The sequence below is a fragment of the Calypte anna genome, chromosome 33 (assembly GCF_003957555.1).
Source record: "Calypte anna isolate BGI_N300 chromosome 33, bCalAnn1_v1.p, whole genome shotgun sequence".
NCBI lineage: Eukaryota > Metazoa > Chordata > Aves > Apodiformes > Trochilidae > Calypte > Calypte anna.
Genome location: NC_044275.1, coordinates 1,354,926 through 1,371,432, shown reverse-complemented (window position 1 = coordinate 1,371,432; position 16,507 = coordinate 1,354,926). Strand labels below are relative to the sequence as shown.

The 16,507-nt window shown below is 61.3% G+C and overlaps 3 protein-coding genes and 2 long non-coding RNA genes across 6 annotated transcripts; 4 read left to right on the top strand and 1 right to left on the bottom strand.

The window, feature by feature from the left end:
• The first annotated feature begins 17 nt into the window (after positions 1-17).
• ERBB3 (erb-b2 receptor tyrosine kinase 3) lies at positions 18-2,819 on the top strand. The gene is made up of 5 exons (XM_030468150.1): positions 18-112; positions 195-359; positions 586-654; positions 849-1,113; positions 1,629-2,819. The coding sequence occupies exons 1-5, from the start codon at positions 20-22 to the stop codon at positions 2,087-2,089; spliced, it is 1,053 nt and encodes a 350-aa protein (XP_030324010.1). The 5' UTR covers positions 18-19; the 3' UTR covers positions 2,090-2,819.
• A 441-nt stretch (positions 2,820-3,260) lies between these two features.
• Positions 3,261-12,654, top strand: PA2G4 (proliferation-associated 2G4). The gene is made up of 14 exons (XM_030468116.1): positions 3,261-3,299; positions 3,339-3,458; positions 5,676-5,804; positions 6,139-6,244; positions 6,473-6,542; positions 7,063-7,155; positions 7,480-7,543; positions 9,050-9,128; positions 9,630-9,708; positions 9,930-10,063; positions 10,483-10,577; positions 10,962-11,089; positions 11,270-11,323; positions 11,520-12,654. Exons 2-14 carry the CDS (start codon positions 3,371-3,373, stop codon positions 11,583-11,585), a joined length of 1,185 nt encoding a protein of 394 aa, XP_030323976.1. The 5' UTR covers positions 3,261-3,299; positions 3,339-3,370; the 3' UTR covers positions 11,586-12,654.
• LOC115600002 lies at positions 12,633-14,798 on the bottom strand. The gene is made up of 2 exons (XR_003988762.1): positions 14,722-14,798; positions 12,633-12,871 (listed from the first exon to the last, which is right to left on the bottom strand). It is a non-coding gene; the product is annotated as an uncharacterized LOC115600002 (long non-coding RNA).
• LOC115600001 lies at positions 13,350-14,134 on the top strand. The gene is made up of 3 exons (XR_003988761.1): positions 13,350-13,546; positions 13,837-13,859; positions 13,974-14,134. It is a non-coding gene; the product is annotated as an uncharacterized LOC115600001 (long non-coding RNA).
• ZC3H10 (zinc finger CCCH-type containing 10) lies at positions 14,377-16,454 on the top strand. Of its 2 annotated transcripts, none has more exons than XM_030468119.1 (2): positions 14,377-14,471; positions 14,890-16,454. In XM_030468119.1, exon 2 carries the CDS (start codon positions 14,915-14,917, stop codon positions 16,097-16,099), a length of 1,185 nt encoding a protein of 394 aa, XP_030323979.1. In that variant the 5' UTR covers positions 14,377-14,471; positions 14,890-14,914; the 3' UTR covers positions 16,100-16,454. The 2 variants fall into 2 exon arrangements, with proteins under 2 accessions (XP_030323979.1, XP_030323977.1); XM_030468117.1 differs by lacking the exon at positions 14,377-14,471 and adding an exon at positions 14,554-14,623 and having other exon boundaries at positions 14,890-16,360.
• The last annotated feature ends 53 nt before the right edge of the window (positions 16,455-16,507 follow it).

Genomic DNA, 16,507 nt, shown 5'->3' with positions numbered 1-16,507 from the left:
CCTCGCCCCCCAAGGCTGGATGATCGACGAGAACATCCGTCCCACCTTCAAGGAGTTGGCGAACGAGTTCACCCGCATGGCCCGCGACCCCCCCCGGTACCTGGTGATCAAGGTGAGAGCGGGGACCCCCCCCCGTTTCCCCCTGTCCCCCCACCTCTCCCTCCTCGCAGCCCCTGACCCCTCCCTCCCTGCAGCAGGAGAACGGAACCGCCCCCCCCGCCGAGCCCCCCACCCTCAGCGACAAGGAGCTGGATGAGATGGAGACGCTGGAGCTGGAGGAGGAGGAGGAGGAGCTGGACGCGTCCTTCGGCCTCACCGCCGGCCTCTACCCCCCACGCCCACGGGGCAGCTGCACCCGGGTGAGACCCCCGGGCCCAGGGCGTCACGCGGGGGGGTCCTGAGGTGGGATGGGAGATGCTGGGATGTGAGGGGGGTCCCCCAGCCCCCCCTATGCAGGTCCCCCCTATCCACTGTCCCCCCCCAAAGGGGCCTGCACCCCATTCTTGCAATGGGCTGGGGGGGTCTCAGCCTCCATCCCCACCTGGTCTGGGGGTCACGGTGTCACCCCCCTGTGTCCCCCCGCAGAGCCCCAGCCTGCTCAGCCCCCCCGCAGGATACATCCCCATGAACCATCCCGGGCTCAGCGGCCGCCAGGTACCTGGGGGGGGCGAGGGGTTCTGGGGGGCTGTGGGGGGGCGAGGGGTTCTGGGGGGCTGTGGGGGGGGGGCAGAAGTGCTGGGGTGGGGGGGATTCCGGGCAGGGCTGGGTTGGCTGTGAGACGGCGGGGTGGTGGGAGGTGAAGTGGTGGGGAGGGGTCTGGGGTCTGCTCAGCTCTGTGTCCCCCTCAGAGCGGGGGGTGCCGGCCCCCCCGCCGCAGCCGTCAGGAATCGTTGGGTCGGACGGTGTCGGAGTCGTCGGAGGGTCGGGGAACGGCCTCGGAGCTGGACCTGGCAGAGGGGGGGTCCCTGTCCGGGAGCCTCTGCCGCAGCCTCCGCTCGCGGGGGGACAGCGCTTACCTGTCCCAGCGGGAGAGCTTCCCCCCCCTGCCCCCCAGCAGCGAGGGCAGCGAGGAGGATGCCAACGGCTACGTCACCCCCAACTGCACTGCACGGGGTGAGGGGTCCCCTCCGGGCAGGGTGGGGGGGGTCCCTCCCTCTAGGAGTGGGTCTGGGGGCTTCCCTCACCTTGTCCTGGAGGGGGGGTGGTGGGTCCCATCCCCACAGAGTTTGGGGTTCATGGTGGGGGGGAGTCATCTCTGTAGGGTTTGGGGGGTTCATGGGGTGGGGGTAGCATCCCCAAGGGATGGGGGAACCCCAAGGGTTGTGGGTCTCTGTAGCCCAAACAAGACCCCCCCAAACTTGGGACAGACACTGGGGTTCGGGGGGGGGGAGTCATCCCTGTAGGGTTTGGGGGGTTCATGGGGTGGAGGCAGCATCCCCAAAGGTGGGGGGAACCCCAAGGGTTGGGGCCCAGGTTAGGGGATCACCTGTTAGGGGGGGTGAGGGTCGTGGGCTTCTGTAGCCCGAACAAGACCCCCCCAAACTTGGGACAGACACTGGGGGCAGAGAGGGGGGAACCAAGGGGGGGGTCTTGGCTGGCAGCTAACCCCCTAACACCCCCCCTTGCAGAGACCGACCCCACGGGGGGCTCAGTGCCAGAGCTGGAGGAGGAGTACGAGTACATGAACCGCCGTCCCGGGGGTCTCCCAGGAGCCCCCCAGCCCCGCCCGGACTCACTGGAGGAGCTGGGCTACGAATACATGGAGGTGGGCTCAGAGCCCCCCCCCGGGAGCCCTCCCGGGCGGGGGGCAGGAGGAGGAGGAGGACTACGAGTACATGAACAAACAGCCACGGCTCAGCCGCTCTCTGGGCAGCGTGGTCGGGGGTCCGGGACCCCGTCACGACGTCACCCCCCCCCTCCACGACGGTTACACCGACATGCGGCCGGGGGAGACCCCCCCGAGCCCCGAGGAGGAGCAGGGCTACGAGGAGATGGAGGCGGTGCTGGCCCCTCGCTGCCCTGGCTGCCGCGGACCCCCCGGACCCCCCCCCACCTGCATGAAGCCCCTCCGGAGCCTGGAGGCTTCTGACTGTGCCTTTGACAACCCCGATTATTGGCACAGCCGCCTCTTCGCCAAGGCAGACGCTCAGCGGACGTAGGGGACCCCCCCGGACCCCCCCCCGGGGCTGTGCCAGACCCCTGCCCCCCCCTCGGGGCTGTTTACATTGGATATGAAGGATCCCCCCCCCTCGGGGTATGAGCCAAAGCTGCAGGAGGGGCTGAAGGGTGGGCAGACGGCAGGGGGGGGGCACAGCTCAGCCAGGGGGGGCTGCAAAGCCTTGGGGTGCGCCCACTCCTCCCCCCTTTTCTTGGGTGTGGGGGTGGTGGGACTGATCCTGAGCCCCCTCCCCTTGGAGCTGAGGAGGAGAACAGACCCTGCAGAGGGGGTCAGGGGGGCTTTGGATCCACCCCCCCCCCAGCCGAAGGTGCTCTGGGGGTGTGCAGGTGGCTGATGTTGGACGGGGGGTCCTGGGCAAGAAGGACCCCAGACTCATTTCCTGGTTTCCCCATCCCCTGCTGGAACTGGAGTGAAGGTTTGGGGGTGCTACCCACACTCCCCCCCCCCCCCCAGGACACTTTGAGGGGTGTCCCCCCGTGGGTGGGGGGGCTGCGGTGCTCATTGGGACCTCATGAGGTGAGGAGGGGGCTGCGCAGCCCCCCAGCCCTCAGCCGGGTCCTTTTCCCTGGTGTTTTTCCCAGGTTTTCGGGGGGGCTGTCCGGAGTGGGGGGCCCTGCCCGGGCCCCCAACTTGGGGTGTTGCCCACTCGTGGTCGCGTTTGTACGTGTTGAATAAAGACAACGGGAATCTGAGCAGGTGTGGTGGTGATGCCGGGGGACGGGGACACTGTGGGCTGCGGAGGGACCGCGGGGTGCGTGGGTCAGGGGAGGGGGCTGGGGCCTGGGGAGCACCGGGAGCCCCAGGACCGTGACCCCCCCGGGGTCTCTCCCCGCTCGGTTCCCGGTGCCCCTCAGACTACATTTCCCAGCAGCCCCCACACTCCGCTTCCGGCAGCTCCTTCCCGCCTGATCTCGCGAGAGCCGCGTTGCCTGCCGGGAGCTGTAGTCCCCCTGCTGGGCCGGGCCGTGCTTGGCTGGCGGCGCCGCGGGGGCTGCCGGGAGCTGTAGTCCGGAGTGGCGATGGGGGGGGCGGGGACTCGGCTTCCCAGCCTGCCCCGCGCGGAGCCCGCGCTCCTGCCCTGCTCGCGCTCTCTCGCTCGCGCTCCCGGGGTCTCCTCAGCGCGGCGGAGGCGGAGGCGGAGGAGGGGGGGGCGGCGGCGGCGGCGGCGGCCGAGCCCGGGCGGCTCCGACCATGTCGGGGGAGGAGGAGGCGGCCGAGCTCACCATCGCCGAGGACCTGGTGGTGACCAAGTACAAGATGGGGGGAGACATCGCCAACCGTGAGTGCGGGCCGAGGCCGGGCGGGAGGAAAAGGGGGGGGGGAACGGTAGCGGAGAGGAGAGGGGAGGGGGCACCGGCACCGGGCTCGGGTCACGGGAGGCCCGGTGAGGCGGGGAGGGGTGTGGGGAGCGGCGGGCGGTGGCGGGCTTGGGGCGGGCGGTGGGGCCTGGACCCCCCCCCCTCCGATGGGTGCACCCCCCGGTGTGTGTGGGGGGTACGGGGGGGTCCGTCCCTGCTTCCCGCCCCCCTCCCGGTTCCTCCCGGTTCCCTCAGGCCCCGGCCCCGCACGGCCGCCGCTGCCGGCACGTGGCCTCCGCGCCCCACGTGCACCGGCGGGGGGAGGGCAGAGCCCCCCGGTCCCCCCCCCAACCCCAACCCCATCCCCGCCCTCCCGCGGGGGGAGCCGGGAGCGGGGCCCGGCCCGGGCTGAGCTTTTGTTTGGGCCTTTAACCCCGGGACGGCAGCGGGGTGAGGACCCCCCAACCCCCACGGGAGGAGGAACCCCCCCCCCGTGGAGCTGTCTCGGGTGGGGTCTGTGTTGTTCACCCCGAAAACCTCGCCCTCTCCCCCCCCTCTCCGCTGCTGGTTCCTTCTCGCTGTTATTTGCTCGCACGTTTCTTTCCCCTCGCGTCGCTTGGCTGCCCCCGAGGGGGGGGTGACAGCTCCTCGGAGCTCACTGGACCGGTTCTCCCGAACAGCCCTCGGTGCCGGCGTGTCCCACACTTGAGTTCTTGCTGACTTCAACGCTTCTGGGGTTCTTTTAAAGTCCTCGCCCTTGCCCCTAACTTGGGCTGCGGCTCCGGTACCGGTCCGGGATGGGAGGGGTGTGGGTTCCCTCTTTTGGGGAGGAAAGAATGGGACAAAATGTCCCGAACCGGGTGGTCCAAATTGGAAGGGGGCAGCTCCATCCCGGGGGCTCTTTGGTGGCTGCCGGGAGGGGGTTTGGGGAGAGCAAACACAGAACTGGGGTGAAAGGTTTGAAAAGGTTTTTGGGTCTTGTCAGAGCTGGGGCTGTGAAGGGCTTGGGAGTCCCCAGAGGAAGCAGGGGAGGGTGAGGAGGTGTCCCCGGGTCAGGGCTGGCACTGCCTGTTCCTCGGTGTTGTCCCCACGTGTGGCTCTGCCTTTATCTTTGTGTTAATGTTTCCTCTTCTCTCTCTGTCCTGAGTTCTTATCTGTCCTGGAAAAAAAACCCATTCCCTGGCAGGTGTGGAGAGGTGACTGAAAATCCAAAAACAACAAAAAAAAAAGGGACTGGAAATTCAGTCTGGGGACAGGTGAAAAACTTCAGCTGTTTTCCTCTGTGTCAAAGAAAACTGAACCACCACCCCCCCAGCTCTGTGGGGTGTCAGAATTGCACCCCCCCAGCTCTGTGGGGTGTCAGAATTGCACCCCCCCAGCTCTGTGGGGTGTCAGAATTGCACCCCCCCAGCTCTGTGGGGTGTCAGAATTGCACCCCCCCAGCTCTGTGGGGTGTCAGAATTACCCCCCCCCAGCACAGGGGCTGCACAAAAGGCCTCATAAAACCACTCTGAGGAGGAAACCTGAGGATTCCTTCCCAGGATCCTAAAATATCTCGGGATGAGCTCTGAAGTCTCCCAGCTGGACAGAGGAGGGGTCCCCAGACCCCCACGTCCCCATCGAGGTGTTGGTGAGCACTGGCACCCCCCACGCACTGCTGGGGCTCACGGGGTGCCCAAAAGTGGGTGCAAAAAGGGGAAAAAAAGGTTCTGTGTGCTGTGGGGACCCTGCCCCCCCACGATGCCCACTCCACCGCGTCCCACGCTGCTTCCAGCTCCTGTGCCCAGCAACTTGTTTGCCTTCCAGCTGCTCCCTGGTCCCACACGTCCCCAGCAGTCCCTGCTCCTTTGATGTCCCCGTGTCTGCCTTCTCCAGAGTCATTTCCAAACCTGTTCCTGGAGCTCTGACTTCTCCAGAAGGAATGTGGGCGAGCAGAGTCCGTGCTGGGCCCCTGGGTCTGCTTCACCCCCCACTCCCCCCCCTCCTGGTCTGTTCCTGCCTTTGCTCTCCCTGTAAAACCTCCTCCTAAAGCCAAACCAAGTTTTTTTTAAAGAGTGGGATTTCTGCCTCTCCGTGGCCCTTCTGGGTGAGGAAGAGCTGAGCCCTGAGTCTTGCTCCCTGGCAGGACAGCCAAGCAGATCTCTGCCCCCGTGGTGGCTGAGGTGCCCCAGCAGCTCCCTCTCTGTCTTTGGGTTCAGGGGTCCTGCGAGCAGTGGTTGAAGCAGCCAACTCTGGAGCCTCAGTTCTCTGCCTCTGTGAGAAGGGAGATGCCATGATCATGGAAGAGACGGGCAAGATCTTCAAGAAGGAAAAAGAAATGAAAAAAGGTGAAGGTTCTGCCACCTTCGGGGTGTGGGGGAGGATTGGGTCAGGGAGTGCTGGTGAACCCAAAGCATCAGCTAAAGCTGCTGGAGAGATGACAGAGGAGCCTCAGCTCCCATTCCCACATTCCCAACACCCTCCCTGGTGTCCAAAGTGCCTCTGGTTTCAGTGTCCTCCCTTCAGGAGGTGGCCTGGTGTCCCCCCTGTCCCTCGTGTCCCTGGGGGGTGCTTCTTTGGGGGTCAGCAGGGCAGGGCAGAGCAGGCACCACCCCTGGGAGGGCTGTGTGGGGCAGGGGGCTGCAGCGTTTCATGGAGCTCCTTCTCTCTCTCCCTGTGCAGGAATTGCCTTCCCAACGAGTATATCAGTAAATAACTGTGTCTGTCACTTCTCCCCCCTGAAGAGTGACCAAGATTACATCCTCAAAGACGGGGATTTGGTCAAAATGTGAGTGTTTTGCTTTTCCTTCTCCTGGCTCTTTGCTTTCTAACCCCCTTTGGTGTGGTGAACACCTCCTCGGCGTGGCTAATTAAAGGAGTGAATAACTAGCCAAGTGAAGCATGCTCGAGGCTTCTGATGCTTCCAGAAGAGCTTCCCAAGCTGTGACACTGCAGTCAATCAATCAGTTCATCAATCAATCAATCAATCAATCAAACAACCCCTTATGTCTTGCAGTGACCTGGGAGTCCACGTCGATGGCTTCATAGCGAACGTAGCTCACAGTTTTGTCATAGATGCCTCAAAGGTGGGTTTGAGCCACCACTGCTCCTGCAACCTTGAAGTTGGGGTTAAAAACCCACTCCTGGGGTTAAAAAACCCCACTCTCAGGGTTAAAAACCCCACTCTTGGGGTTAAAACCCCACTTTTGGGGTGTCCCTAGTTCCCACAGCAGGGCTGATGGCAGCGTGTGGTCTGGTGGGATGTTCCAGCAGGCTCCTGTGGGAATTGATGCTGGGAAGTTGTCACAAAACACAAAACAGCTACTGTTTAGCTGTAGTCTTGGTGTTGTGGCTCTTGGGAATGGGTTTCCCTCCAGTGGCTGCATCTGGAGGGCCCTGATGGGGAGGAGAAAAAACAAAAAAAAAAGGGATTGAAACTTTCCCAGTCTGGGTTTGTGGCTGCAGGGCGGCTCTGTGCTGCTCGGGGGGCAGAGTGTGTGCTGTTGGGTGGAGAATCTCCATCTCTGGAGACTCAGAAGCAGCATTCTTGCCGAGGGAAGGAAGGGAACACTGCTCAGAAAGCTTTTTGTCTGTCTGCTGTGGCAGGAGAACCCCGTGTCAGGCCGCAAGGCCGATGTCATCAAAGCAGCTCATCTCTGCGCCGAGGCCGCGCTGCGCTTGGTGAAGCCGGGAAACCAGGTGAGTGGGAGAGGTTTGGGGGTGACACCAGGGGGGTGACACGGGCTGAGGAGCTCAGCACCAGCTCCAGGGGTGGAAACCAACGTGTGTGGAACAGCCCCACGGGAGTCACCCCCGTGGGAGGGCAGCAGCAGGAGGCTTCCTGCTCGGTGTCGTTCGTGGTGATTAAAAACAGAAGCTTGAGAGGGGTTTATGCTTTTTTTTGGAGGTGTTTGAGCACCAATCCGTTAGAAAACCTCTGTGTTTATCAGCAAAATAAAACCTGCCATGCTTGTGGCTTGAGTTTTGTATCCTTACATGTGTCTCCCCACGTCCTCCCTGCAGAACACACAAGTGACAGAGGCCTGGAACAAAATCGCTCACTCGTTTCACTGCGCGCCGATCGAAGGTGGGTCTGGGCAGGGGGGGAGCTTCCAGCTGCACCCCAGGTCCTCAGCTGCACCCCAGGTCCTCAGCTGCCCTCTTCCAACCTGGGGACACCTTTAAAACAGCTGCCAGCCCTGGGGGACACCATCTTGCCAGGCTACCAAAAAAAATCCCCTTCAGGACTCGCTCGATTTTTCTTTCCTTTCTTCTTTTCTTTTTCTTTTTCTTTTTCTTTTTCTTTTTCTTTTTCTTTTTCTTTTTCTTTTTCTTTTTCTTTTCTTTTTCTTTTTCTTTTTCTTTTTCTTTTCTTTTTCTTTTTCTTTTTCTTTTTCTTTTTCTTTTTCTTTTCTTTTTCTTTTTTTTCCTTTCAGTTTCTAAAAGATGCATTAATCTGGGAACAAAAGCTGCAGGCTCCCACAGCTGGTGGGCAGCCTCCTGGCTCGTGGCCTTCCTCAGGGAGATCCCATGGCCATCTGCTTGACCACTGGTAGCCCTTCAGGGAGCACAGAGCAGGCTGTGTGTGCCGCAGGCAATGGGCAGGGCACAGCCTTTCCTTCCAGCTCAACCCATTTGTGTCTTCCTTGCAGCACTGAGGTGGTTTCTGCTAGAAGGGAGCCCACTGGCTCTGCTCTGGGAGGTGCTGGGAGCCCATCCTGACCTCTGGCACACACCAGCACTGCTCTCCTGCTCAGCAACGTTGCTGTTAAATGCTTCCCTCAGCCACAATTAACCCAGCCCATTATTGTTACTGAAATTCCCTGAAATGCCACAAAGCCAGCACCTCCTCTGCTCTCACCCAAGCCCAGTTGTGTCCCATTTGTGAGCTGGTTCCGTGGGTTTCCTCAGTGCTCTGCTCTTTTCACCATGAGGGGGGTGAGACTCTGGCCCTGGTTGCCCAGAGAGGTGGTGGAAGCCCCATCCATCCCTGGAAGTTTTGAAGGCCAGGCTGGATGTAGGGATCTGAGCAACCTGAGCTGGTGGGAGGTGTCCCTGGAACTGGAATCTTCAAGGTCCCTTTAAGGGATCTTCTGACCCTGAAAATTCTGATTCTCACCCAGCAGCAGTGAGGAGGAGGAGGAGGAGGAGGAGGTGGCCACGTGCTGCCCAGGGAGCAGAGCACTGGTTTGGGAACAACCAAACTGGGCCCTGGCTGATGGAAACAACCCAAGGTGCTGTGGCTGAGCAGGGATGTGACACTGTCCCTGCAGCTGGTGGCAGTGCTAAGGCTGCAGGTGCCACTTCCAAGCTTCTATTTGAAGATGAACCAAAGGGCAGAAGGGAAAAGAGAAGCAAACCACCCCCAGCAAACCCCCCCTGAGCACTGTGCAGCTGAGGTGCTGGGGAAAGGCTTGAAATGTGAAATGAATTTGACATCTGGCAGCTCTGAAAACCCCCGGGGGGGTCTGGTGGGTGCCTGGGGGCTCTCCCCCTCCCCATGCTGAGGGGCAGCAGCATTCCGAGGGCTCGTCCAGCACTGCTGAGGGTTTGCAGAGCTCTGAGGTGTTGATGGGTTCTCTCCTCCTGGCAGGGATGCTGTCACACCAACTGAAGCAGCACGTGATCGACGGTGAGAAAACAATCATCCAGAACCCCACAGACCAGCAAAAGTGAGGATGGGATCTGGGGCTGGGGTCTGCAGGGGTGGCCCTGTCCTCTTGTCAACCTCTGAGGGGTGGCTCTGGGGCTGTGCTGAGGTTTGGCAGGAGGCTCCTGGCTGGCACCTCCTGGTGCTGTTGGGTCCTGTCCAGTTTCTTGAAGGAGAAACCTGGAGGCTGCCAGCAAGGCAACTGTTGCTGGTTGGAGTGGTGGCTGCTCCCTCACCAGGAGCTGTGCCAGGACCTCTCACTTGCCTGGCAGAAGCTGCCAGGATCCCACTGGATGGGGATCCCTGTCCCAAGCACCCCAGGAGGGTTTGGAACTCGGGAGCTGAACGTTCTGTGCCACCTCCTGCTCAGGGACCTGATCCCAGGGTGCTGCTTTGTGCTTGTGGACATCTGGCTGAGCCCACTCTGGGTTTGTTTGAGCTGCTGGGTCTTGTAGGAGGTTTTGTCTTCTCTGTTCACCATCCTCTGACTCACCAAACCTTTTTTCTTTTTCTTTTCATCCAGGAAGGACCACGAAAAAGCAGAATTTGAGGTCCATGAAGTTTATGCTGTTGATGTTCTCGTCAGCAGTGGAGAGGGAAAGGTGAGATCTGTGCTCCTGGGCCTCTTCTGCCTCTGCCTCTGCTCAGGGGGGTCACAGCAAATGCTGCAACAGCCACATCCTGGTGGGTGCCAGTTCCAGGCAGGGGACACTCGTGTCCTGGGTCCCACAGAGTCTTTTTGGGTGGAGCTGTTCCTCTTCAGAAGTTGAAGGGCACCTCCTTGGGCTTTCTCAGCTCTCCTGAGTGCTGTTTGCATTTCCAGGCAAAGGATGCTGGGCAGAGAACCACAATTTACAAAAGGGACCCCTCCAAACAGTATGGCTTGAAGATGAAAACCTCCCGTGCCTTTTTCAGCGAGGTGGAGAGGCGTTTTGACACCATGCCCTTCACCCTCAGGTACTTCCTCTTCCTCCTGCCTTCCCCACCTGTTCCCACTTGCATACTGGGTCAGCTGGGAGTGGGTGGTGAAGGATGTCACGGACTCAGGCAGGAATTCCCAGCAGAGCCCAAAGGTTGGGAATCTCCTGCTCCTGGTGGCAGGTGGGAGCTGGGGTTGTGTTTAAAATAAACCTCAGAGGGGTGAGGGCAGTGTGTGTGGGCAGCAGGCAGAGGTGAGGCTGTTCCAGTCACTTTTTATGAGGGATTTATCCCCAAACCATGGGAACCACCTTCCCTTCTCACCCAGAACTCCCTTCCCAATGGTTCCCCCAGCTTTGTCACCACTGGGGACCCCAGGGCAACGCTGAAACCTGCGGGGTGGAACTTGGCTTCCAGGGAAGGGCTGGAGCTGAGGAACAGCTCTGTCTCCTCTGCAGGGCATTTGAGGATGAGAAGAAGGCCAGGATGGGGGTGGTGGAATGTGCCAAGCACGAGCTGCTCCAGCCCTTCAATGTCCTCTACGAGAAGGAAGGTGAGTGCTGGTGGTGGGAGGATGGAGCAGATGAGTGTCACTCACTGACTGTGGCTCTGCAGATACCAAAGATGCCCTTCAGAGGCCCTGGAATTTATCCTCCAGGAAACTCGCCACCCATTTGTTTCTGGATCTCACTTTGGAGTCGTTCCAGTGATGAGATGAAAATTCTTTGGTGGAGTAATTTCCTGAGCAGGAGGAGAGATTGATGGCTGAGGCTGCTCTGCTGGAGCAGATCTAGGGAAAGGCACTGGAATCATTTTTGCCCTGGCTGGGGCAGGTTTAAGAAGTTCCTGTGAGGTGTTTTTTTAGCTGTGGAAATGGCACAAAAATGGAAAAATCTGTTGGGGGAAGAGATGAGCAGTGCCCATTCCTGTCTTGCAGGAGAGTTTGTGGCACAGTTCAAGTTCACGGTGCTTTTAATGCCCAACGGCCCCATGAGGATAACCAGTGGCCCCTTTGAACCAGAGCTCTACAAGTCAGAGTTTGAAGTGCAAGATGGAGAGCTGAAGGTTGGTTTTAAAAAGAAATTAATGAGAATAATAATGACACCTCCCCCCTCCCCACCTGCTGCCCTGCCCCTTAGGACTCCCCACAGCGGCTCCTGCTGCTCCCAAGGTGTTTCCTTTTATCTGCTGCCACAAAAAAGGAGTTGGCTTTCTAGCTTGCTTGTGTTTCCTTCCTGTCTCCAGGCCCTTCTACAAAGTTCTGCGAGCCGGAAGACCCAGAAAAAGAAGAAAAAGAAGGTAAATTGGGCCACGTTGAGTGGGGACCGGAGGCTCTCGCAGCAGCGCCCAAACGTTACCCAGCTCCTGGAAGAACCCCTGGGTGTTCCCTGGCTTGGGAGCAGCAGCCTCGTGGAAGGGGCCCCCCCTTTGGATGGGCTGAGCACCCCCAGACCCCCCTACCCTGGTGACCCCCACCCTGGGTTTGTCTCCACAGGCTTCCAAGAACGCAGAGAATGCCACCACGGGAGAGACGGCGGAAGAGAACGAGGCTGGAGACTGAGCAGCTCCTGCTCCCTCCATGTAGCACCCTACACACACACACACACACACACACACACACTCATCCCTTTTTTCTCCCCCTTTAAAACAAAACAAACAAACAAACAAAAAAACCCAAACCACAAAACAAACCCGAAAAAATAACAGAAGTGAAATAATCTGGCACTGTTTTGTCTGTCCCGACCAACCAACCAACAATCTGGACTTCCCACTGCCTACAACCAGCTCCTGTTGACTTTGCCAAGGAGGGAGGATTCTCTCAGCCACTTCAGACTACTTAAAAAAAAAAAAAAAAAAAGCAGAAAAATAAAATCAGGACTAAAAGCTAGTTGATATCCACTCTTTCTAACCTCTGATCCTGCCCACACTCCTTGAGGTGAAGAGCGAAGCCCATCCCAGTGAGGGAGTGTGGAGAGCTGCCCACTTTCTTCATCCTCCCCCTCTTGTTTTTTATTTTTTTTTTTAAGATTTCTCCCTTTACAGATTTTCTTGGAGGAAAAAAAAAAAAAAAACCAAATCCAAACTGATTACACCCGAGGAAGTGCCCAGTGCTCTGGTACCTGTGGACTGTGACCTGCCTCGCCGCGGGCATTCCTCTCCTGTACCTTGGGGCTGAGCTTTCTCTTTTAACCTCTAGATTGTGTGTTTATGATTGGGAAAAAAAAAAGGAAAAAAAAGCAAATTTGGTGACCCCTGTGAAGCTGTGGACTCCTCAGTCTACTCTGTCTCTGCCTTGATTTCCTTATAAACTCTATTTTTAACACACTGTGGTGGCAACCTCGTTTTTAATTGACTGCCCACCAGTTCCTACCAGTTCCTCCCAGTTCCTCCCAGTTCCCACCAGCCAGGACTGCCGAGGGAGATGCCCCCAACCCACCAGTGGGTTTTTTAATCCGTGGGAGGTTTATTTTTCCGTGGCCCAGCTGCACTTTTCAGCCTTTCCCGTGCGTTGGCTCTCGGAAGGATCCGTTCTCCGCCCAGGAGCTGTGGGAACCAGGCAGAGTTTTTTGGGGGATTTTGCTCTTTTATAGTCAAGTCTTTTTAAAAAAAAAAATAAAAAATAAAAAAAAAAGGAAAAAAAAACAGCAACAAAAACAGCCGGTTGAGTTTTGTGTAGTTGGATGTGAGGTTTTGTTTTTGTTTTATTTTCCTGAGACCTGGGACCGGCTCTGGTTGTTCCTCTGGTGTTACCTGAATTTGGGAAAAATTTGCCTCAAAAGAAACGTTCCCGGGGGTCTCCTCAGGCTTCTGCACCAAGATCTGGGATTTCCACCCCAAACTCCACCCCTGCAAATCTTACCAAAGTCAATAAAAAGAGAATAAATGATGAGAGGTTTTTTTTTCCTGAATATTTCCATCTCTCGCTTTTCCTTTGCTCAGAACTCTTCCGAGGGATGTGGGGTTGGAATCACCGCTGCTCCGGGGGGCACCTGGGCTCTTAACCTGGTGTTAACCCTGAGTTCGAGGGGAAAAACCTCGGGTTTGGGGTTTTTTGGGTTTGTTTTTTTTTTCGGAACCATTGTGCCTGGGGGGGAAAGGGCGGAGCTGCCCCTCAGGGTGATTATCAACACGGGGGGGTTAAGGGAACCCCCGCACCTCCTGAGACCCCCCAGGACCCCCCTCAATGTCACCGGGATCCCACCGGGACCCCCCCAGCCCCTCCGGGTCCGGGGCTGCGCAAAATGGCGGCCGCCGCGCAGACTACAGCTCCCATGATGCCCTGGGAGGCGGGGACTACACCTCCCGTCGTGCTCCGCGCCGAAGGGGGCGTGGTCAAACCGCCACCCTATAAATAGGTCCCGGCTGCGCTCAGGGCTCCTCTCGGCCGCTGCTGCCGCCATTTTCTGTGGCCGCCGGTACCGGCCGCCTCCATCCGCCTCCATCCGCCTCCATCCGCCGCCCACGGTGCCGCTCGCCCGCCGGGACTGAGCGCGGAGCCTCCGCACCGCCATGAGGGCCAAGGTGAGCGGCGGGCGCGGCCGATGGCGCCGCATCCACTCCCGGGGCGTCCCCAGCACCGTCCGGGAGCGCCTGGAGTGCGGGGACTCCGTTACTTTGGGACCGGGAGCGTCGGTGCGGGGGCTGGGGGCGAGTGACGGGGGCGGGAGGTGCGTGAGGGGGGTCCGGGTCACTTGGGGGAGGCGGAGTCGGGGTCGTGGGGGGGACAGGACCGGGATGGGGGTCTGAGGGGAAAGCTCCGCTCCGGACCCCCTGTCCCGGTTCTGACTCCTCCTTCTCCTTTCTCCCCGCAGTGGCGCAAGAAGCGAATGCGCAGGTAACGTGGGGGCGGCCCCGGGACCCGCCGGGAGCGGGGGAGCGGCTGCCCGGTCGCGTCCCGGTCCCGGTTCGCGGGGGGGTCCCGGGGCCTGAGCTTCGTTTTGTCCCGCAGGCTGAAGCGCAAGAGAAGGAAGATGAGGCAGAGGTCCAAGTAGACGCCGCCCGGTACCGCGGGAAGGGTTCGGTACCGCGGGATGGACCCGCTGCACCGGGCCGGTGCTGTTGCTCCGTGGCCGCCGTTGTGCCGCGAATAAAGTTGTTGCTTTCGGGAAACGGCGTCGTTCCTGTGGGCACCGGGGGGGGGGTCCGGTGACGGGAGGGGGAGGGGGCGCGGCAGCGGTACCGGTACCGGTACCGGGAGGGAAGGGGCGGGGCGGGGCCGCCCGGGGTTCTGGAGGGAACACACGGCGAGCTCCCAGGTGACGGCGCGCGCTGATGACGTCACAGACACGGAAGGGCCCCCACGCACGGTACGCCGGGAGGGAAACGCATGGTTCCTTCCGGGTTGCCCCGGAAGTACCATAGAGCGCTTCCTGCCCGGCGCAGAGCGGCGGCCGGAAAGGGCCGCTCATTGTTGGCGCTGGAGGACCCGCGAGGAGGCCGCGAGTGGGTGAGTCCGGGACGCGGCGACACCGGGATCGGGCCCGCCCCGACCCACTCGGGACCCCGCGGATCCCGGCCCGGCCCTTCCCGCCGCCGGGACCCGCGCTCCCGTTGCTATGGAGACCCTGCGGGGGGGACCGCGCCCCCGCCATCCTCCCGGTGCGGCCCCGCGGGGCTGTCAGGGCGCGGGGGACCCGCGGGACCGGGACCGGCGGCGAACGGGACCCTGGGGCGACCCGGAGCGGGGCTGCGAGTACCGTGAGGGGCGGCCCGGGTCTGCTCCGTGCGGTTCGGCGGCCGCGATGGCGGTGACCCCGGACGGGGTGCCCGGGGCGGTGCGGGGCTCCCCGGGGCGGTGCGGGGCTCCCCGGTTCGGGCTTTTCCCCGGTGCTCTCCCTCACCCCGTCCTTTCCTCCCTCCCGCAGTGCCCGGTGCCCCGCGGCGGTGAAGATGCCGGACCGGGACGGTTACACCACCGGCGGCAGCGGGGATGAGGTGGGAGCCAACGCCGACGACATCTGCCGGGATTTCCTGCGGAACGTCTGCAAGCGCGGGAAGCGGTGCCGGTTCCGCCACCCCGACATCAGCGAGGTCACCAACCTGGGCGTCCGCAAGAACGAGTTCATCTTCTGCCACGACTTCCAGAACAAGGAGTGCGTCCGCCTCAACTGCCGCTTCATCCACGGCACCAAGGAGGACGAGGACTGCTACAAGAAAACCGGGGAGCTGCCCCCGCGCCTGCGCCAGAAAGTGGCGGCCGGGCTGGGCCTGTCCCCCGCCGACCTCCCCAACAGCAAGGAGGAGGTGCCCATCTGCAGGGACTTCCTGAAGGGCGACTGCCAGCGCGGGGCCAAGTGCAAGTTCCAGCACCTGCAGCGGGACTTCGAGTACGAGGCGCGGGGCATGGCCCCCCGGGAGCAGGGCATCGTGCCCCCCGCCCGCCGCTACGACCCCTACGACGCCATCTACGACCCCGACCGCTACGACGACCACGAGCCGGTGCTGAAGCGGCGGCGGGCGGACGGGCTGCACTTGGAGGGCTACGAGTACAGCTTCGCCAGCCCCCGGACCGTGGAGTACCGGCTGCTGGAGGAGGAGAACGTCCTGCTGAGGAAGCGCGTGGAGGAGCTGAAGAAGCAGGTGAACAACCTGCTGGCCACCAACGAGGTCCTGCTGGAGCAGAACGCGCAGTTCCGCAACCAGGCCAAGGTGATGACGCTGAGCTCCACCCCCACGGCCACCGAGCAGACTCTGGCCCCCACCGTGGGCACCGTCACCAACTACAACCACAGCATCGCCCAGACCCACACCACGCTCAGCAGCCAGGCCCTCCAGCCCCGGCCCGTCTCCCAGCAGGACCTGGTGGCTCCCGCCGGCGCCCAGGCCGCCCCCCCCGCCAACGCCGCCCCCCCCATGAACCCCGAAATCACCCCCCTCTCCGCCGCCCTGGCTCAGACCATCGCCCAGGGCATGGCCCCCCCCGTCTCCATGGCGCCGGTGGCCGTCTCGGTGGCCCCGGTGGCCGTGTCCATGGCGCAGCCCTTGGGGGGCATCACCATGAGCCACGCCACCACCCCCATGGTCACCTACCCCATCGCCTCCCAGAGCATGAGGATAACGGCCATGCCACACTGACCCCCCCGGCGGTGGTGAGGAGGGGGGGGCCGGGGCATCCGGCCGGACTGTGACCCCCCGAGACTGAGCCTGGGGGCAGCAGGAGGATGAGGAGGAGGAGGAGGAGGAGGAGGATGAGGAGGACAGGCAGACCCCCCCCAGCCTGCGGTGGGGGCTTTCGGGGGGCACAGTGACCCCCCCAGACTCGGTGCCTGGCTCTGGCCCCCGCTGCGCAGGGGGTGGTGGATGAGACGTTGATGTGGGGGGGGTGTGGGGGTCGGACGTGGCCCCCCCGCAGCCGGGGCTGTGTCCTGGTGGGGGGCAGTGGCTCCCCCAGCCCTGTAACCTTTTCAGCTATTAAAAAAAAAAAAAATCCCCAAAATTGGAGCAGAAATCGCTCAGACCCCACCCCCCCCCCAACCCCCCCTC